The sequence below is a fragment of the Dama dama genome, chromosome 7 (genome assembly GCF_033118175.1).
Source record: "Dama dama isolate Ldn47 chromosome 7, ASM3311817v1, whole genome shotgun sequence".
In the NCBI taxonomy this organism is placed as follows: Eukaryota; Metazoa; Chordata; class Mammalia; order Artiodactyla; family Cervidae; genus Dama; species Dama dama.
Genome location: NC_083687.1, coordinates 11,899,718 through 11,921,212, shown reverse-complemented (window position 1 = coordinate 11,921,212; position 21,495 = coordinate 11,899,718). Strand labels below are relative to the sequence as shown.

The following is a 21,495-nucleotide window of genomic DNA, read 5'->3' as shown; positions in this document are numbered from 1 at the left end:
TATTTGTCTTTGTCTGACTTATTTCATGAAGCATAATATTCTCTATGCTCATCCATGCTGCAGCAAATGGCAGAGTTTCATTCTTCTTATGGTTGAATAATATTCCATTGTAAATGTATACCCTTCTTCTTAATCCATGTGTCCGCTGATGGGCACTCAGGATGATTCTATATCTTGGCTGTTATAAACAGTACTGCTACGAATACTGAGGTGTAGGTATCTTTTTGAATTTGCGTTTTTGCTTTTTCTGGATATATACCCAGAAGTGGAACTGATGGATCACATGATAGTTCTATTTTTAGTTTCTTGAGGAACCTCTATACTGTTTTCAGTAGTGGCTGTGCCAATTGATACTCCCACCTACAGTGTAGGAAGGCTCCCTTTACTCCACATCCTCTCCAACATCTGTTATTTGTACAGTTTTTAAGGATAGCCATTCTGACAGGCCTGACACGCTATCTCATTGTTATTTTGATTTGCACTTATCCAATAATCAGTGATGCTGAGCATCTTGTGCCCATCTTGTGCACATTCTTGTGCCCATTTGCCATCTGTATGTCTTCTTTAGAAAAATGTCTATTCAGGTCTTCTGCCCATTTTTTGATTGGGTTGTTTGTTTTTTTATATTGAGTTGTATGTGCTTTTTATATATTTTGGGTATTAGCCCTTGTTGGTCACAACATTTGCAAATACTTCCTTCCATTCTACAGGTTATCTTTTTGTTTTGTTGATGGTTTCCTTTGCTATTTAATTAGGCCCCATTTGTTTATTCTTGCTTTTATTATTATTTGTTTTTTGTCTTAGTAGACTGATCCAGAAAAATACTGGTATGATTGATGTCAAAGAGTATCCTGCCAATGTTCTCTTCTAGTTTTATGGTTTCAGGTCTTACATTTAGGTCTTTAAACCATTTTGAGTTTATTTTTGTATATCATGTGAGTGAATGTTCTAATCTCACTCTTTTACACGTGGCTGTCCAGTTCTCCCAGCACCACTTATTGAAGAAATTGTCTTTCCTCCATCGTACAGTACATTCTTGCTTCCTCTGTCGTAGATTGACCACAGGTGTGTGCATGTATGACTGTTTTTTCCCTCGGTAATAATCTGTATCTTCCAATTATCTACAATGAACAACCATTATTTATATAGTTAAAACATTTTAAAATAAATTTAAAAACCACACATAGAGAATTCTTGTGCTTGAATGCCAGCTCCGCATCCAAAAACGTTTCCCAAATTCCCACAATCCTGGCTTTTGGTTTGTGGGGATAGCCAGGAGAATTCCATGGACAGAGGAGCCTGGTGAGCTACAGTCCATGGGGTCACAAAGAGTCAGACATGACTGACTAACATATATACATATATGTATATGGGCTTCCCTGGTGGCTCAGATGGTAAAGAATTCTCCTGCAATGCGAGAGACCTGAGTTCAATCCCTGGGTTGGGGAGATCCCCTGGAGGAGGGCATGGTAACCCACACCAGTATTCTTGCCTGGAGAATCCCCATGGATTCCTGGTGGGCTACAGTCCATGGGGTGGCAAAGAGTCAGACACGACTGAGCGGCTAAGCACATACATATACATACATGCATGAAAAGTGAAAGCTGCTCAGTTGTGTCCGACTCTTTGCAACCCCACGGACTATACAGTCCATGGAATTCTCCAGGCCAAAATACTGGAGTGGGTAGCCTTTCCCTTCTCCAGGGGATCTTCCCAACCCAGGGATCAAATGCAGGTCGGCCACATTGCAGGCAGGTTCTTTACCAGCTGAGCCACAAGGGAAGCTCACAAATATTGGTTACATTTGATTAACTCCTAAGTCCCCAAACACAAGTTTCCAAAGGTGTCTTTCACTGTTACTAGCGAGTTCAACAGCTTGCTGGTGGACAAGCCCCTCCTCTAAAACATCAGGCCCAACCACCCAGAACCAGCCAGCAGTGACTGCACCCGTGGGACATAGACCCCAACCCTTCCAGAGCTCACACCCCAAAGCCAGAGCCTCAGAAAGCTACAAAAGGAAAAACAGGGCCGCGGGCCCCTGACATCCTCAGGCTGGACGATGCCTCACCTGACTTGGCTGCCTCCTCCAGGGCCCAGGCCGCGGAGCGTGGGGGTGACCCTCAGGCAGCAGCCATGGGAATCACCCAGCAAGGTCCCACAGGAGTCAACACCCACTCCAGCCAACACTCAGATGCAGAGAGGAAGCCCAAGAGTCTTGAAGTTCTGTTGAGTCCAACCAGTGTTTACTGGCATCCCCTAGGGTGCTGGACACTGACAGTCCAGAGATATGCTAACAGTAAAACACTCAACAGTCAGCAAGTGGGACCTCCCTGGTGATCCAGTGGTTAGGGCTCCATGCTTTAACTGCCAGGGCCTGGGTTCAATCCCTGATCAGGAAACTAAGATCTGGAAACTAAGCCACGTGGTATGGCCAGTAAAACAAAACACTCAATGAATGTCTCTTTTGTGCCTCAACATATAATTTTAAAGGCAATTTTAATCCTCAAGTCCTCCCTGAGGGGAAGGTCTATAGTTACCTCCCCCAAGCTAAAGATGGGGAAGCCATCCAGGGATAACGAAACTTGCCCAAGGCCACTAGCAGAGCCAGAATACAGTCCTGAGCAGTCTGGCTTTTAACCAGCACCTCATATGCCCTCAAAGTTCTTATCCTCAGACACTGCCAGCGAGTGCCACATGCTACTTCCTTCCTGCTCTGCTCTAGGTGAAAGCCCATTCCCTTCTGAGAAGTCAAAGAAACGAGGAGTGTGGCTGTCCCCTCTCCAGAACCCCCGCACCTACAGCTGGGCGAAGGAGCTGCCATCAAGGCCCAGCCCCCAGGGTCCAGCCAAGGCCCCCACTGAGATGCCCCTCAAGGCCGCCTCTCTGATTCCCAACACCTTCCCTGCACACCAACCCCTGCCTCTAGCGAGGAAGTGGGAGCAGAAATAAATATAGCTCTCCCAAAATAAACCAGGGATGGCAAGGTACAAGAAAGGAGGAAAATGGAATGCCACTGCTGCTTGGAGCCCGGGACGTTCTCCCGGTGCAGGCAGGGCCAGTGCTGCTGAGCAAGACAGGTGCCAGGAGCCCCGAGGCCCCTTCTGCCTCTGCTTCCAGCCAGCTGATGCAAACTGGCACTCACCCATACACAGCCGGAAGGCCCAGGCTAAGGGGACGTGAGCAGGGAGGGCAGAGTCACTGAGCTGAGAAGAACACGGGCTCCAAAGGGCTCAACCCCAGCTCTATCGTCTGTCAGCCGTGTGACTTGATCGAGTTGTTCAGCTTCTCTGATCCTGTATCTATACCTACACCTCCTCATCCAGTACACCATGTCCATGGTGTGAGAGTGAGCTCCTCCGTAGGGTAATGCCTGGCCCAAGGGAGCATCTGAACAGGGGCAATCTCCCTCCCTTCTCTCCATGTGTGTACACGCGGGCCATCTTCTTTTTCCTCTTTCACTCGGCTGAAAGCGGGCGGGTTTGTCACTGGAGCAGGGACTGCTTTCGGCTCCTACAAGTCCATGCCTGGCCCAACAGTTGGCTGGTTATTCTTACGATTCTAGGGGGCTTGCTCACTGCCTTGGGGCAGATCCGGGGAGTCACTGAGTACGGCACTCTCAGGGCCTCCGCTGCCCGCTGACCTGAAATGAGGCTCTGCAGGGGGCCCCACAGCCTGCCAATGCTCTGCTTCTGCTCGATGACCAACAAGAGGCTCTGCTGTGCTCGAAAGCAGGGAGTGTTCTCTAAGGCAACATTAGTCTGGCCGGTCAGGCAGGTACTTTCCGAAGTGGAAGAATTGGATTTGGCCAGTCACCCCTCTGAGCGGAGGTCCTGCTGCGTGGTGATCAAATAAGCAGGCTTCAGTCCCCCGGGTTCAAATCTCAGCTCTGCCACTTATTAGCTGTGCCGCTTGGGGCAGCTTTCCTAACCAGTCTGAGCCTTAGCACTCTCATCTGTAAAAGGGTACAATGATTTCTACCTCTCAGGGAGGTGTGGATGAAACAAGATACCGTGACGGGACGTGATGCGCACAGTGCATTCAACACATATTCGACTCAGCTGCTGGTTATCTACTGATGTCTGCTGGGGATGGAAGGGGCTTAGACACAGGTGAGCCCAGCTCTTGACGAGGCCACAGTCAGCGTCAGAGCCTAGCCTGCAGGCAGACACCCCACCATAATACACCCCAGCAGGTGCCAAGCCAGGGTTGTGAGAAGGGAGCCTTACTAGACACCCCGTGGAGGGAGCAGGGAGAAGGAGGCAATTGAGAGAAACCACCAAAGCCAGAAATCTCGGCTGTTTCCACTGAGCCTCAACCAGAGGGAGGGGCAACAACTGGGAAAGGGGTCCTAGAGGGAACACGGCAGCTTTCTGGCTGCTCCCGGAGAGGTGCCTCGCCAGACGGCTCTGTGGTGGGCTGGCTGAGCGCCGCTCTGTGGGCAGAGGGCCACTCAGGCCGGCCATCCAGTCTTCCTTCCATCTGGCAAGTGCCTGGTGAGCCTTTCTGCACAAGGCACTGGCCCCGCAAGCGGCCAGCTTCTGGGAAGACCTTTGATGTGGCTGGTGAACGCCCATCAGGACTGACATGGCCGTGCAAGGCAGGCTGCTCCCCTGTGACTCAGCAAGGTGTCTGACTCATCCATGCATAGGATGGCTGGACTGGTTCTCTCTCACAATGGAAGCAGAAAGCAGAAAGGAAGGCAAGGTTCAGGCTGAAGTCCGCAGACAGGAAGCAGCACACGGGCAAAGCCCTAGGAGTACTGAAGGCTGCTCATGAGAGGTACCCCTGGTTTTCCACGGGGTGCCCAGGCGGGAGCACAAATGTGAGTCCAAAACAACACGGTCCTGGCAGTGCAGAGGACAAAGCCACCCTGGGCTGGCAGGGGCAGAGGCAGGCCTGGGGCAACATTATGTCCACTGGGTCAGGGAATGGGCTAAAAAACAGACAAAATATTTTTCTAAAAGGTGACCCACTGCAAGGATTATAAGAGGCAAACTATAAGTAGGTGCTGTAAGTACAGTGGGGTGTTAAAGAGCCAGAAAAGAAGTCACAGGAATCACACAATGTAACAGCATGTAAACAGGACTGGATTAATACAATTTTGACTGGACGCAGTCTGCAGTTTGGGAATTTATTTACCTAGTGATTTTCTGTTGGGAAATCAAAGTTATCATTGGTCAATCTGACTTCTCATCTCTCAGTGGCAATTGATTTGGTGCCATTATTTATTTATTTATTTATCCTTTTTGGCTGTACCACATGACATGCAGGATCTTGGTTCCCTGACCAAGGATCAAACCCATGCTCCCAGCAGTGGAAGCACAGAGTCTCAATCACTGGACTGCCAGTGAAGTCCCATGGTGCCATTACTTAGAACAGGTTCTACAGAGTCACCTAGGACTAACTCTAAAATCAGGGACGTAGGCATGAAGGATTTAATCCGTGAAGACAGTCTGTACCCAACCTCCCAGTGACATCAAAGCCGACAAAATGTCACTCTGGAAAGCTGCCGGAGCACCAGAACTGTCCTGGGTCACTATCCAGGGAGAGTGACTCTTCAAGCTGGGCATACTAGACGTTCTGGAATCTGATTCTTCGAAATCCCAGCTGCACGGTGAGGACTGAGCAGAGACAAGAGTCCTGAGGTTTGGAACGGCCACTCCCAGGAGAGGGAGACTCGGCTGTGACCCGGGGGCTGTGAGGCTGGGGGCCCGGGGACAGTGTAAACAGGCAGGGGCCCAGCTCGCACGCCCCCCTCCCCCTGGCAGCCTCCAGGCACCCACCCAGCTGAGCGCGGGGACAGAGGCAGGCTGAGGTGCTGCTCTGGGCGGGGAAGGGCCGGGAGGCGAGGGGCAGTTAAGAAAGCATTAGAAAGCATTCGAGGTGGCCGGCTCCACACCAGGAAGGTGGCGGAGCCGGGCGGGCGGCAGCCTCGGGGCCTGGACCCTCAGGGGCCACCCGGCCCTGCCTTCCTCAGCACACAGCTGCTTTTATTATTCAGAAACAGGAAGGAGCTTTCTCCCTCTTCTAGCTTGTGAAGCTCTGTCTGCCTGCTGCTATTCCACTGGCATGAAGTGACCAGTGTTCTACGGAAAGGGACTGAGGACACAGACCCAAAGGCAGGGAGGGGGGGAGGGGGGAGGGAGGGAGGGAGGAAGGGAGGAAGGGCCCGCCTGGAGGAACTTATACAGCATTTCAGGTGGGTGGCTTGGGCCCCAGGCGTGCCTCTCATCTCCTCTCCTACTCTCTTCCTCCCTCACTGCTCTAGCCACCTGACCTGGCTCCTCCTCTGACACACCAGCCAGGTTCCTGCCTCAGGGCCTTTGCACTTCCTTTCCCTCTGCCTCTAAGGCTCTTCCCCCACATGGCTCACTCTCCTCTTTTGGCTCACATATTACCTTCTCGGCGAGGCCTTCCTCAAGCCCTCTATTTGAAACTTCCCCGACCTCTTTCCTACTTTATTTTTTGATATAGCATTTCTCACCAGCTGACATGCCATTTACTTAATTCTGGCTCCTCCCCCTTCCCCACCACAACCACCAGGCGAGCAGGAGATCTGTTTATCTGTTTTGTTCACTCCTTCATTCCCAGTGCCTGGAACAGAGCCTGGCACCTAGCAGGGACCCAGTAAATACCGATTGGATGAATGGGAGGTAGAAGAGTGGAGTGGAAGAGGGAACCAGGGTCAGATTTAAATTAACCTTGGATCCTCAACAGTCTGAATGAAGGTGTGGGCTGAGTTCTAAAAGCAAGGAGAACATATTATCTATCTGAAGCCTCTCTTTTGCTCCCAAGAACTCCCGAAAAGGTTCCCCCAGACAGTAAGTAAGTAAGCAAGCATTAGTCACTCAGTCGTGCCCCACTCTTTGCGACCCCATGGACTGCAGCCCACCAGGCTCCTCTGTCCATGAGATTTTCCAGGCCAGGATACTGGAGTGGGTTGCCATTTCCTTCTCCAGGGGACCTTCCCAACCCAGGGGTTGAATCCGGGTCTCCTGCACTGCAGGCAGACTCTACCGACTGAGCTACAGACAGCACATTGCTTTAAATGTTAGTTTGCAAAAAGGCTGGACCTAGAATCTCCAAGTACCATGAAAGGGACGCTCTACAACTGCTTCAGAATAAGAACAAGGGTCAGCCAAGTCACTACCTGTGCTTGGAGATGGATAAGCCCTGCAGTAGTTTCCTGTTGCCACCGTAACAAATCACCACAAACTCAGTGGCTTAAAACAAAACATTTATTCTCTTAGGATCCTGAAGGTCAAAAAACCAAAATTAGTTTCACTGGACCAAAATCAAGGTACTGGCGGGCTGTATTTCCTCCAGAGGTTCTAGGGGAGCATTTGTTTCCTGGCCTTTTCTAGCTTACACAGCTGCATTCCGAGCATTCCTTGGCCTCTTCCCCCATCCTTGGAGCCAGCAGCAGAGCATCCTGCTGCCGTGGTCACTCGCCTTTTGTACCAGAGTTCCCTTTGCCTCCCTCTTCGAAGGACACTTGAGGCTTCACTTAGGGCCCATCAGGATGTGTGTGCTGTGCACTCAGTCGTGTCCGACTCTATGCGCCCCTACGGACGGCAGCCCACCAGACTCCTCTGTCCATGGGATTCTCCAGGCAGGAATACTGGAGTGGGTTGCCATTTCCTTCTCCAGAGGGTCTTCCTGACCCAGGGATTGAACCAGCATCTCCTACATCTGCTGCATTGGCAGGCAGGTTCTTTACCACCTGGAAGGGAGGTAAGCCAGGATAATCGCCTCATCTCAAGATCCTTACCTGAAAAACCCATTTTGCCATATAAGGCAGCGCCCACAGGGCCCAGGTCTTATGGCCTGAGTATCTCTGGGGGCCATTACCCAGCCCACCACCAAGGAAGACAGGTGCCAAGAGTTTGGAAGAAATTCAGACCAATGGTGTGCAGGAAAGTAGAGTCAGATCTGGAGTCTTGGCAAGGTCCTAGATCAGGGTCCTTCTCTTGCTCTAACTGCATGCTATTAATTAGGGGGGCCGGGAGTTATTTTAATGCAACTGAACACTTTGGCCTTTGGAGGGCCTTCTTAGAAGGGAAGGGTAGTTTTCTCTTCTCCAACCTGAAGTCCCCGGGGGACCACACAGAAGTCCATCTCAGGATGCACATGCTGAGGGTCAAGGGAACCCAGTACGGTCTCTGGACTGTCCTGAAAGCCTCTAAAGGAGGGGTAGCTGCAAGGAAATGATCTGGCCAGATGAACAAGCTCGAGATTGGGATTCAGTTCAGTTCAGTTCTGTCACTCAGTCGTGTCTGACTCTTTGCGACCTCATGAACCACAGCATGCCAGGCCTCCCTGTCCATCACCAACTCCCGGAGTCTACCCAAACCCATGTCCATCGAGTCAGTGATACCATCCAGCCATCGCATCCTCTGTCATCCCCTTCTCCTCCTGCCCCCAATCCTTCCCAGCATCAGGGTCTTTTCCAATGAGTCAACTCTTCACATGAGGTGGCCACAGTATTGGAGTTTCAGCTTCAGCACCAGTCCTTCCAATGAACACCCAGGACTGATCTCCCTTAGGATGGACTGGTTGGATCTCCTTGCAGTCCAAGGGACTCTGAAGAGTCTTCTCCAACACCACAGTTCAAAAGCATCAATTTTTCGGCACTCAACTTTCTTCACAGGCCTACTTTCACATCCATACATGACCACTAGAAAAACCACAGCCTTGACTAGATGGACCTTTGTTGGCAAAGTAATGTCTCTGCTTTTTAATATGCTATCTAGGTTGGTCATAACTTTCCTTCCAAGGAGTAAGCGTCTTTTAATTTCATGGCTGCAATCACCGTCTGCAGTGATTGGGATGGCAGGTAAGTTTTCTCCCACGAGACCTGACTTGGGACGAGGGCTGTGAGAACCCATCTGAGTCTAGAGAGAGGTTCCAGATCAGCTGGTGATATCTGATGCCAGGAAGGGCCAGGTTAAAGTCAGTCCGAACACTGCATATTACCCACTCTGCTCCACACGGCACCTCTGGGAGTTACAGCAAGGTGGCTTCTGCCCAGACATCAAAAGACACGGAGAGGCAAAGCAAGAGAAACACAGCTGCCCCAGGATACGGCTTTAAACCCGGGACGCGGTCCCTCTGCTGTGTAGCACCACACGGTTTCTTGGTTGGAATGTGCTGCTCATTCCCCTCAAAGCCTTCAAGGGCTCAGGGAGGTGACTGAGGATGATAAATTTCCACTGTAAGAACGATATGCTTATCTCATGGGTTTTGTTGATCCACTGGGTCACCAGTGGATCCAGCTGGCTAAAAATATTTAGTAGGGAAATGACAGAGAAGTGGTTCTTAACCAGGGGTGACTTTGTCCCAAGGGGACATGTAGCAATGTCTGGAGACATTTCAGGTTTTCACCAAGGTTGGGGGGATAAAACTGGCATCTGGTGGGTAGAAGACAGGGATGACACTTGACACGCTACAATATGCAGACAGCCTATACAGCAAAGAGGCACCAGCCCAAAATGTCTACAGTGCTGGGGCTGAGAAACCCGACGCCAGAGAAAACAGAACTGGAGGTGAAGAAAGCAGAGTGATAGCCACAAGCAAGGAATGCTTTATGGGATTAAGGGAAACGATAAAGGCACACCTGGCCTGCTTGTTTGGAAAAAGGGATGATCAGCGAGTTCTGGGTTCTGGCAAGTTCAAGGACGGCCTGTCTGGGAGGCAAGCGGGCCTGCAGACAGCTGTGTACGCAGAGTAGCTTGCCTGGCCCTCACTGCCGGCAGGCGAGCAGAGCTGGCTTGCGCTTCCAGCGGAGCGGTAGCCAAGAAACTCTGGGCCACTGAGGTCACAATTCTTGGATGAAGGAAGTGCCAAAAGCAGTCATAAGATAAGGACCAGAGAGTCACAGCAGGTTACAAAGGAAAGCAACAAAAATCTGTTTTTAGGTCCCTAACAATACAATTGGGGGCAGGAGGAGAAGGGGACAACAGACGATGAGATGGCTGGATGGCATCACCGACTCGATGGACATGAATGTGAGTAAACTCTGGGAGTTGGTGATGGACAGGGAGGCCTGGCGTGCTGCGATTCATGCGGTCGCAAGGAGTCGGACACGACTGAGCGACTGAACTGAACTGAACAATACAATAATAAAGAAATGAACTTAAACATGAGGTCATTTTCCCCTAACACCTGGGAGACTCCCTTCAGGATTCGTCTCGTGGGGGATCTCTTTCAAAGCTGTATTGCTATGAGCTGTAGATAATTTGGGAAGGGTCTCGGGAGAGCTGCTGAGATGACACCAAGGCCTGGGAGAAGTCAGGCTTTGCAGATGGGACGTGAAAGGAGAAGAATGGCCACATACTGCCCCGAACTCCAGGAGCTACTGAGGAGCAGATGAAGACGCCTGTCAGTGGGGGAGGGCCAGTGCAGGAAACCACTTCCTCCTGAGCACAGTGCCCCGGAGGACCCAGCACTTACGGAGGCTCCTCAGTCTCCACGTCGCAACCCCACACCCTGAGCACTAAAAGTCACATCCAGCTCTGTCTGACACTAATGCCGCTCTAGCCCTTCCCCGGGCGTCTTCTTGGACAGAAAGAGCCACAGAGACAGGTCAAGGGCATGAGGAGCTTGAGCTCGGCAGCCAGGGCCCCAGGAACTGCGGAAGCAGCCAGCCCCTACCCTAAGGCTGGAGACCCGTGAGAGCAGTCTTAGCTGGGTCTCAAGCAGTTCCTCCGTCTCTGTTTGCTGTTTCCCGCCGCCCCCCCCCCAGCCCTCTTCCTTCCTCCTCTTCATCCCTCTCCCTCCCATCCTTTCATCTGTCCCCTTCTTCTCACTCTCTTCCTCACGCCCTCTTGGTCAGGGATACTGAAACTGTCAGCGTGTCACATGAAACTTTATCTTTCCTGCTTCTTTTTTTTTTTTTTTTTCTTTGTTTTTTTTTTTGTTCTTTTTTATTTTTTATTTTTTTTATTTTTTTCTTCTTTCCTGCTTCTTATCTGATAAACTATGAAGAACTTTTTATGTGTCTTGCCAATAAAACCTAAATTCAGTTGCCTTCTAACTTTTGTGAGCCCTTTAGCCTCTCTGGTGTATCAGCACCCCTAAACAACGTGTGTGTATGTGTGTGTGCGCGTTACTCCACCCAGGCTCTGTGAACTTAATCTGTGTGGCTGGCAGCTCAAAATCAATTAATTTCAACAGCAAACAGAGGAACTCAGATTATACATGGGGAAGAATTTCCTCATACTTAAGACTACTGTAGTAATCTCCTACCTAACCTCTCTACCTTCATTCTTTCTCCATTTAATCAACTTTTGTGCAATATTAACATAATGACTCCATGCTCTAAAACCATAGGCAGTCACCCATTGCCCAAAGAACATGGGGTACAGATTTCCTCACCTGGCATTCAATGACATCTATCAAGCTACTAGAAGTTTCCTAACAGTGGTTTCCAGAAATGGAAATGGTGAGAAAACACACTTTTCTCCTGTGAGTATTCATCTACAGGCCAGGTTACCTCTCAGAAGGAATGCTAAAAAAAGAGATACCTGGCCTCCCTGGAGCCCTCTCTCCCTCCCAATGAACCATGTGTCCTGTTGTTCATACCCCTGTGCAGCCCTCTCCTGAATCTGAACCGGTCCGATGACCAAGAAAACACAAAGTGACATTGTGTGACTTCCAAGGCGAGGCCCTAAGAAACCCTGCCTGTATCTCTCAACACACTCAGTCTTTCTAGATTTCTGCTCAGAACAGCTGCCATACCGTGAGAGGCACAGGGCACATGCAGAGCCCCTGTGTAGGGACCCTAGTCAAAACCGAGCATCAAGTGCCATGTGAGTGAGCCAGTGTGGACATCCAGCCCAGCTCGGCATTCAGATGACTCCTGCCTTGGTCTCCACTTGACTATAGCAACATGAGAGACCCCAAGTTAGAATTACCCAGCTGAGCCCAGTCAACCCACAGAATCATGAAAAAAAATAATGTGCCAATTTCACTTAAGAATGTCCTAGATGAACCAATAAAAAACTAACTTTATTAAATCATGCTCCTTGAGTGCATGTCTTCTTTTTTTTGGGCTGTGCCACAAGGCATGCATGGCCTTAGTTCCCCAACCAGGAATTGAACCTGTGCCCCCTGCAGTGGAAGAGAGGAGTCTTAACCACTGGACCACCAGGGACGTCCCAAGTACATGTCTTTTAAATATCCTTTATAACAAATCAGGAGTTCCAAGACTGTTCCAAAGAAAAGCAATTGGGCAATTGTTTGAGTTGCAAGCTAAACTAGCCACTTTTGTTTTCCTTCATAAAGTACCATTTCTACTTGAAAGAAAAGAATAACAGCCAAATAAATTATGATTATTTAGACTGGGTATTTAGCAAACTTTTTCTTGAAAATGAAGTGAGCTGTCACTTCAAGAAAAGAAACTGACAGTGTGTTACCAACAATAAGAAATCTAGCTTTCAACAAAAAATTTGCATTATAGAAAACTTGTATCCACCACTGTGAGCTTCACAGCTTCCCAATACTTGAAGGATAAAATCAATGGTCTGAACATGATTTACTGATGTTATAAAATTAAATATGTCAACACTTAGAAAATATATATAACTCAGTGAACCAATATTTTCCAAAGACCAAAATAAAAGATCCATTTGAAGTGCAAGATGGGTCAACGGATTATAAATGTCACAAAGTATGAGAAGTTTGTTGATAAGGTTTCAGACTCCACATTTCAACTAACCTTTAAGAAACTACCACTTGTCCAGTTTGGGTACAGTATAAAAGAAGAATATCCATAATTATCTGCAAGAGCTATTAAAATACACTTCTCCTTCTCAATTACCTATCTGTATGAGGCCAGATTTTCTTCATATTCTTCAACTGAGACTGTACTTCAAGAGACTGAACACAGAAATAGCTGTGAGAATCCAGCTCTCTTCTATTAAAACAGACATTAGCAAAAATGTAAAACAATGTCCCTCCTCTCAACATTTTTGTTTTGGAAAATAGTTATTTTTCATTAAAAATGTTATGATAAATGTAATGGTTGTATTATTATATTAAATGAATTCATAAATTAGTAATTTTTTAAACTGCCTTGGTTTTAACTTCCAATACAGTAAACAAAAGTTCATGACGTCCTTAACAATTTTTAAGAGCATGAAGTTGACTTCAGAATAAACCAGCTTCCTTCCAATCTGATGCCCAGTTTCTTTAGGGACAAAGCCAACCCTCACGGATGACTCACTCCTATCAATGACTGTCCTTGTACAGCACATGTTTTTAGTACTCACTGGCTCTCAGTGTTCAAAACACGTTTTTATGCATATGTCCAGGCCATGGGGACAGCCAAGGACCATGTCTGAAATCATCTGTCACAGCATCTGGCCCCAAAAAAGTGCCTGAGGTGGGAAAGACTAAGATGACAACACCAGTTTTTTGAGATTAACACTGAAAAATCCGATAAACCTACAGCCTCATCTTCGCCAGTGGAAACTGAGAAAGAAAACTTCTGGCTGGGGCTGGGAGCTCAAAGTTAAGAGATGAACAGGACAACTGACCCTGGACATGGACAATAGCTGCCACTGTGGCGAGCTGCTGCTCAAACAAATGACCAAGCAAATCAAGTCAACGCAGCAGTTCTCCCTGATTATGGGGAACTTCTCTCTCTGCCTTCTCTCAGAGAACCTCAGAAGTCCTCCCAAATCCTCCTCCTTCCACATTCACATTTCCTTCAGAGAAAAAGACTTGGTATTGGATTAATAGGAGGGGCCCTTGCCTGAGACCTTCCTGCAAGATCCACAAACAGCCTGACTCCCACAGACTGACAGACACATGAGCTCAGCACCCTGTTTGGCAACAGGAAAACCATGGGGTGTTAGAGGCAGAGAAAGGGAAGTGAAACCCATAAACAGCTATTAAAACTACTGAGCTTCAGAGATTAAAACAAATCAAACAGGAGCCCCACATTCCCCTGGCCCCCAGCAGAGACCCCATTATGGCCAGGCTTCCCAGAGTTGGGACAATTAACATCGAATTCCATGGTGCTCCCCTTCTGAGAGTTTACAAAACCTGCCAGGCATCCTGAGAGCCAAATAGGGAAACAGCAATGGGAAGTACGGAGCATTGTTCTGACTCTCCTGAGGACCTGATATCCCAGCAGAGATGTTAGAAACAATTCTATGTATCACGCCCAGCTCTCGCATACATGCCAGCAAACTACAGACCCATGAACAGGGACAGAATCTGATTTCTTACCATCATCATTTTCCAAGTGCCTAGTAACACACTTGGCACACAGCAGGCACTCAAAAATGTTTGTTGCATAAATGGAAGAGAAAGATGCACACCATCATTGTGGCCTGGCACCCACATGGACAGAGAAGAAAGTCTGTATCTTTATTCATTCAATATTTACTTAGCATCTCCTCTGTACCAGACACTGTCCTAGACACAACAGGAAATAAAATAAGACCTCTCCCTTGTGGAATTTATGTTTCAGTGAGTGTAAAGGTGAAAACCTTAATGCTCCTCAAAAAAACCATGTAAGCCACAGATTCAATAATTAATTAATTACTGTCACTACCAGATGCAGTGACAGGGGCCTGGGATCTGGGACCCCGCGCTAGAGAAATCACATCCATCAGATGTCAGAAGACCCGAGGTAAGAAAGACAGGATTACCTCTTTGGTGCATCTGTCCTCATCTGTTGGTGAACAGAAGCCGCTGCATGAGTACCATGTACATACCCCAAAACACCGCACAAGGCTTCAGGAGAGAAAGAAACCCCCCATCTTTAACTGAGAGACACAGGGCGTCAGAAAAACAGCTCTGATACATTATAATGAAACATGAGGGCTCAGAGGGTGCTCCCAGGGCAACCTGGCTCCTTCTCTGTCACTGACATACACCCTGAGATGTTGTGATTCTGAGCCTGAGTCAGCAAATATTTCCCAATCCTGGAAGTCATCTGCTCATTTCCAAGTCAGCAGACACCGGCTTTGCTGCTTCTACCAGGTGGGTGGGAGGAGCTGGCAAGGTGAGGAAGAAGCCGGAGTCCAACACTCCCCACGGGTGGCAGCAGAGATGCCCTGAGTCATACTTGATTCCTTGATCACAGCCCAGTGGAGACAGCACTGGAGTCACACCCTCATCACCAGCCTCTGAGCCATGAAGGCTAAGAACCATGTGCCATGGAAGAAGACCCGGGTATCTGAAACCTGATGCTAGGGGCTGTTTTCTCCCTGCCAGGCTCAAGCTTGTGCCCAGCTCTCCTGACATCACCAAACTCGGCTGCTGCGAGTGGCTCCTCCCTCCGGATCCAAAGGCACAGAGGAAGGCCCCGTAGTTTAGCTTCCCAGCCTGCAGGTAGCACCCTAGGAGGTGGGGCTCAGTGACAGAAGACAGCTGAAGCCTTTAGCAGCGAAAGGGCCAGCCCCTTCTGAGAGAACCTGCACCATCCCAGGACACGCCGGGAGCCGCAGGCCCTGGGGACAGCTTGCACAACAGCCAGGACAGAGGCATTCTGTCCAAAAAAGAGGCCGACGAGCTTCCCAGGCCAGCGCCCAACACTGGCTGTCCTCTCACCGGGCCCTGGGGAGCGGACTCTGAGGGACCACAGGTAGGACTGGAAGGCTGTGTGGCGGCAACTCTTCTTGCGTGCACGGAGGAGGAAAGCAGGAGTGGAGAAGTGAGGAGAAAGGCAGCCGAACAGAGCGGGTCACTGAGCTGAGGGCTACTGGGCGACCCTATCTGTGGGACAAAGTCAGCGGCCTGTCTGCTGAGCTCTGCAAAAATCACGGGCACTCGGTCCTGGATAATCACGACTACCTACACAGAAGACGACCAGGTGCACAAACTGCAAGAAGCTCTCTGGCCGGAGCTGCTGGTGCCCAAGCTGCTCCCCAAGGACCGGGCCTGACCTCCTCTCAAGCCCTTCTCACTGGCCGCCTCGGTGAAGAGTGCTACCAGTGGGTAAGCAGGCAGAGGAGCAGCAAACAGCTCAAAAGAGTTGGATGAAGTCCTGGGGAGCCAGAGGATGGACGAAAGGACCAGCAAACACACGACCCCAACTTCATCAGGACTCACCAGAGGGGTGTTTTCTATAGCAACAAGGGACCCCTTTTGGTCCTGTCTGCCCAAATCCTTCCCCTAGTGCTGCTTGGGAAAGGGGACTGGCTCAGCCTTCCACAGCCCTATTCTTCTCACAGAAAAGGGTCTGTGCACAGGAGGGCTCCAAAAATTTAAAGTTTGGTCTGGCCAATTCAGTTGGCTCTCCACCACAGCTCCTGAAGGCTGCCAATTCTGTATTCAATTCTGGCTCAAAGGCAGAGAGCACGATCCTCAAAAGAGGAGACCCAGAAACCCAGAGCCAGGTGAAACAACAGGCTTTCATTTTTGAACCTGCGAGTGGGTCACGCTTTCAGAATCCTTCAAGATCAGACTGGACAGAAACAGAGGATATGTTATTTCCTGAACATCTCCCGAGTCCCCGAGAGGACTAACACCAAATAAAGGAGCTCAAACTGAACACATTTGTGACGAACTTTCACCTTGGCAAGAAGGTTAAACATCCAGATGCACCACGAACATGATGGGTTCTCCAGCCCCAGAGAGGACGATGCCTGTGATTGGAAGCAAGGCAAGCTCCTGGCACTGTCTTCCTAAAGCAGACCCACAAACTGCTTGGGCAGATATGACCTGATAGCCTCGGCTACGCCTGGGCAAATGGAACAGAACCTCAGTGTCAGCCTCCCTCTTGGAGCCACAGGAAATGAAGCGCCCAAGGAAAACAGAAGGAGAGAAACCTTCAAGAGAACCTGCTCAGTGGTTTGACATCAGAAGCCCAGAACACACTCACTCAGTGGGTTAAGAGATGCGTGAGGGAAAGATCAGCAGGTGGTTTGAGCCACCAATAACAAGAGGGATAGATACTTGCCAGCCCCAGGGCTATCAGGCTGGCAATCTATTTCAAAACTTAAACAGGAAAAAAATGTTCTGGAGTCAGTACAGAGGAAACAGGTTGAGGTCCACAGGCATTCTCTGGAGACTTCTCTTAGCTCCCTGGGATGGGGCATTGGGTGGAGGGCAGGAGGAAGGGCAGAGACAGGCTGGGGTATCATGGCTTAAATGTGTATAATATGTCCAGAGAGTAAAGCCACAAAGCCCTGTTTCCTGGAAGGGGAAAAGAGTTGGATGAGGCCTCCAACTACCCCTGGCACACACCCAATTCAGCGGCTGGTCTCTCCTCAAGGGTTCCTGGAAGTCAACAAACCCATAAAGGGGAAGTACTCAGCTGAGACTGGGAGAATGATCTATAAACTGGACATTATCCCTGACGCAACACCCGAGTAAATTCTCCCACACAGACACACGTTATATTCACCTCAGACATTCAGAGCCTTACTTCAATCAAGGACTGCACACCCTACCCCACGGGGATCTCATCTGTGGGTCATGGGAAACAAAGTAGTGTCTGGAGCTCAATGCTTCTCCCAGAAGCAGAGGCAAGGAACTGGGAGGGAAGGGGAGGTGGATGACAGGAATGCAGGGGACAGGGCTGACTAGAAAGAAATCCTGAGTGGGGCAAAAAAAAAAAAAACAAAGGGGCTTCTACGGGGAACCAGGGTAGGAGAGGCTTAGGTAGACAGGGATTGAAGGCATGGGCTGAAAAAGCCAGGTAACAAGGTGGGAAAGCTGTGGGGGAGGAGTAATACTGGCGCGGGGGGGGGGGGGGGGCGGGCAGGCAACTGGGGGAAAGAGAGGACGGGGATGGGGAAAGAGAGCAAAGACTGGGAAGGCAAGGATAGGAGGACGAAGAACAGGATGATGAGGCGGGGGAGGGCAGAGAAGCTCTCCAAGGAGACCCTGGGCAAAGAGGGTCAAGGCTTTGGGGACATGAGAGAAGGGATGGAGAAAGAGATGAGAGGCAGGGGTGGGAGGGGACCCAGAGCCTGAGACGCCGGCTCTCAGAACACAGGAGTGGGAAGAGGCGAAGACACGAGGCCCAGAAGGGGCCGCAGAAGTCTGGGGGTCGAGGGGAGGAGGCCCACAGTTCGGGCTCGACAAGCGACGGGCGTCCAAAGGCTGGGGGCGCAGCGGCAGCGGGGAGGGGTGCCCGGAGAGCCACGGACGGCCGCGGCCCGCCCGGGCCCGAGCGACGGGAAGCGACGGCCGCCGGGTCGATGGACCCCCTGCGCCTCTCGCCCCGCACTCCACTCCCCGCCGGGCCTCGCGCACCAGGCTCGCGGCTCGCCTCAGCCCGGGCCCGCGGCTCTCCCGCCTCCGCCGCTCCGCCGACCCACTTCCCAGGACCCGGACTGACCTGTCCCGGCTGCCCCCCGCGCCGCCGCCGCCGCCGTCCCACAGGCTCCGCAGGCGCCTCCGGCTCCTGCCAAAACTTTTCCCATTAATCCCCGGCTCCGCGCGGCGGCTGCGGCGTCACACGCTGCGCGGCCCAGCCCCGCCCCCGCCAGCGCGACGTCACCGGGCCGCTCGTCCCCGCCCCCCCTTTTCCACGCCCCCTTCCGCTTCGGTCGCGGCCAATCACCGCACGCCTGGGATCCTCCCCCAGACTCTGCCGCTCCGCCCACCGCACGCGGCGCCGGGCCCACCTGCAGCGCCCTCTGGTGCCCAGGGAGGAGCCGAGGCGGAAGCTCCAGGACCGGTAAGACACGTCTGGCAAGTATCACAGAAGAGGATTGGAAGTTGGAAGGGAACGTAGCGTTTATCTTAGTACCGTCTCCTTATCCTTCCAGGGAAGAAACAGCCCCAGAGAAGGTGTGTGACTTGCAGTGAGAGGCATTACGGAGGCTGGAACCTGGATATTCCGCTGAAGAAGACTATGCTCCCTCTGATTTTCACAAAAGGGCTTTGTCCTTCAAGTTCAGTTCAGTTCGGTTCAGTCGCTCAGTCGTGTGGACTCTTTGCGACCCCATGGACTGCAGCACGCGAGGCTTCCCTGTCCATCGCCAATTCCCGGAGCGTACCCAAACTCAAGTCCATCGAGTTGGTGATGCCATCCAACCATCTCCTCTTCTGTCGTTCCCTTCTCCTCCCGCCTTCAATCTTTCCCAGCATCAGGGTCTTTTCCAGTGAGTCAGTTCTTCACATCAGGTGGCCAAAGTATTGGAGTTTCAGCTTCAGCATCAATCCTTCCAATGAATATTCAGGACTGATTTCCTTTAGGATAGACTGGTTGGATCTCCTTGCAGTCCAAGGGACTCTCAAGAGTCTCTCCAACACCACAGTTGAAAAGCATCAATTCTTCGGCCTTCAAGAGGCTTCTGTAACTAGAAATTTGGACTTCCCTGGTGATTCAGTCGGTAAAGAATCCAGGTGTAATACGGCGACCTGGATTTGATTCCTGGCTGGGGAAGATTCCCCAGAGTAGGAAATGGCAACCTACTCTAGTATTCTTGCCTGGGAAATCCCATGGACAGAGGAGCCTGTCGAACTACAGTCCGTGGTGTTGCAAAGAGTCCGACACGACTGAGTGACTAAACCACCACAACTAGAAATTTATGGTTCTGGATTTCTTACTTATCTTCTCATTTATCTAAAATACTTGCCCTGTAAATGGAGAACATCCTTCCTCCTGTTGTAGAAAATTCTGTTGTCCCTATTTAACCCAGGTCTTTAGGACCTGGAAGGGACCTGTCATCCCAACCTTCAGACAGACCATAAAAAGGTACTTAGCAGGGAGGTCCCTGGTGGTCCAGTGGCTAAGACTTTGCTCTCCCGATGCAAATAGGCTGGATTTGATTCCTGCTCGGGGAAATATATCCTGCGTGCAGCAATCCAGTGCAGCCATAAATAAATTTTTTTTTAAAGTACCTAGCAGCTGGGATGCAGTCTTTAAAAAAAATAAATAAATATTTATCGGCAGACGGATTCTTGACCACTGGACCACCTGGGAAGTCCCTAGAAGGCAATCTTATGAAAGAGATTGGATTTGTCATCTGGAGATGAACAAACTCTGTAGGTATATTATCTCCTCTCCATCATCTTTAACATAAAGATTACACTCCACTCTCTCATATACTCCCCAGGCTACACCCTCAGATATCTGGTTAATAGAACTGAGTGATTTTTTTCTCTCTGCTTCTCTCTTTCCCCACCCCAACCCCCACTTTGTGAAATGAATGTGCAGTACTTTTGTAATTCAGACATCAACCTCCTTGCCTTTGAGATGGAAGCAAGAATGGGCTGTGGAAGTCAAAGCCTTCCCTAAGATTTCTGCAAATTTCTGGGGGATTTATATTCTCATAAATCTCTCTGCCTCTAGGCTTCAGCTTCTGCGAGGCTGTTGTAGTCACAGTTCAGAAATGTAGAGATGAAACTCAGCCCTTCCTGAGGACTGCCCAAACCTCTTCCCACACAAAACATTCACGGGTATAGATGGTATGATGCTCTGGGCCCTGGGGCAGGATCACATGACGCATTGCAAATAGTTTAAACTCACACAGTGGACATTCTTCGTAAAGTTGAAGTTTTCTGATTGGCTCTTTTCTCCTTAGGGCCTGGCCTTTTTCCAAATTACCACCTCTCCTCCCTGCCCCACCATTCTCCCTTCTGCCCCACTGTGTCCAGAGAAAAAAGCAAATCCCTGTGGCTTTCTAGGCGCATCTCTTCATTGCTAGGATTCCTGCCAACATTCATGCCCTGAAGATCTCACTTCCTTCCTTTAAAAGACTCATTTCCCCTAAAGACAACTCCTTCTCTAAAAGAAATTCTGGGAACACTGTTAAGATAGTACATTTTTTATTCCTTTTTTTTTTTTTAAACTTGCCACAAGTCACATGGGATCCTGGTTCCCCCACCAGGGATTGAATGAATATCCCCGACATTGAAAGCATGGAGTCCCAACCACTGGACCACCAGGGAAGTCCCAGGGATAGTACATTTTAAACCTCACTTCATTTTTATACTAAAAAGATGTGTATGTATATATATATTTGTATATATATATGTATGTCTATATATATATATATATATATTCACCTAAATCAGTTAGCTTCTGTTGCTTGAGTCCAAAACAGACCAATATAGCTTCCCCGGATCTTCATTTTGACTAGATTTGCCTACAGGCACAGCTCACAGTGGGAAAATTTGGTTCCTGCCAAGGTTTTTCAGACCAGCCAGAGAGCTGAGCTATGAAAACCTGCTGTGATGCCCAATTACAGTGTAAGTGAATGGTAACTTACAGTATGGAATAAGGCTAGACCTGCTTTGAATTGTTGGATCCGGTCGCCTCCACAGCCATTTCAAGATCCAGCCGGCAGGTGGAGTCCTCCTTGGCCTCCTGAAATCGGCCTCCTCAGCCCATCTCTGTCCTTCTCAGCTACAGCAGGGGCCAGAGAGGCATCACTGAACTGGTCTCTTCGGCCTGGAGTGACACTGGGCTTGAGAAATCGGTGCTTTACATATCCTGACAACAGTTTGCAAAAAGCCTGTTACATTCCAGCCCTTCCAGTCCATTGCCCGACCTCCCCAACCCTCAGAGTGCTGAGCTGGGGC

At 49.9% G+C, this 21,495-nt stretch overlaps 2 protein-coding genes across 2 annotated transcripts in view; one reads left to right on the top strand and one right to left on the bottom strand.

Moving 5' to 3' along the window:
* PPARD (peroxisome proliferator activated receptor delta) overlaps positions 1 to 18,438 on the bottom strand; it is an 84,678-nt gene extending 66,240 nt beyond the window's left edge. Inside the window, exon 1 of the mRNA XM_061146521.1 lies at positions 18,302 to 18,438. The gene's annotated coding sequence lies outside the window, so the exon portion shown is untranslated. The remainder of the gene's footprint in view (positions 1 to 18,301) is intronic.
* The window catches only part of LOC133059997 (uncharacterized), a 48,955-nt gene extending 30,191 nt beyond the window's left edge, over positions 1 to 18,764 (top strand). Inside the window, exons 3-5 of the mRNA XM_061147773.1 lie at positions 15,443 to 15,598; positions 17,957 to 18,643; positions 18,735 to 18,764. Coding sequence (XP_061003756.1) covers positions 15,443 to 15,598; positions 17,957 to 18,643; positions 18,735 to 18,764 — 873 coding nt within the window. The remainder of the gene's footprint in view (positions 1 to 15,442; positions 15,599 to 17,956; positions 18,644 to 18,734) is intronic.
* Positions 18,765 to 21,495: the final 2,731 nt, after the last annotated feature.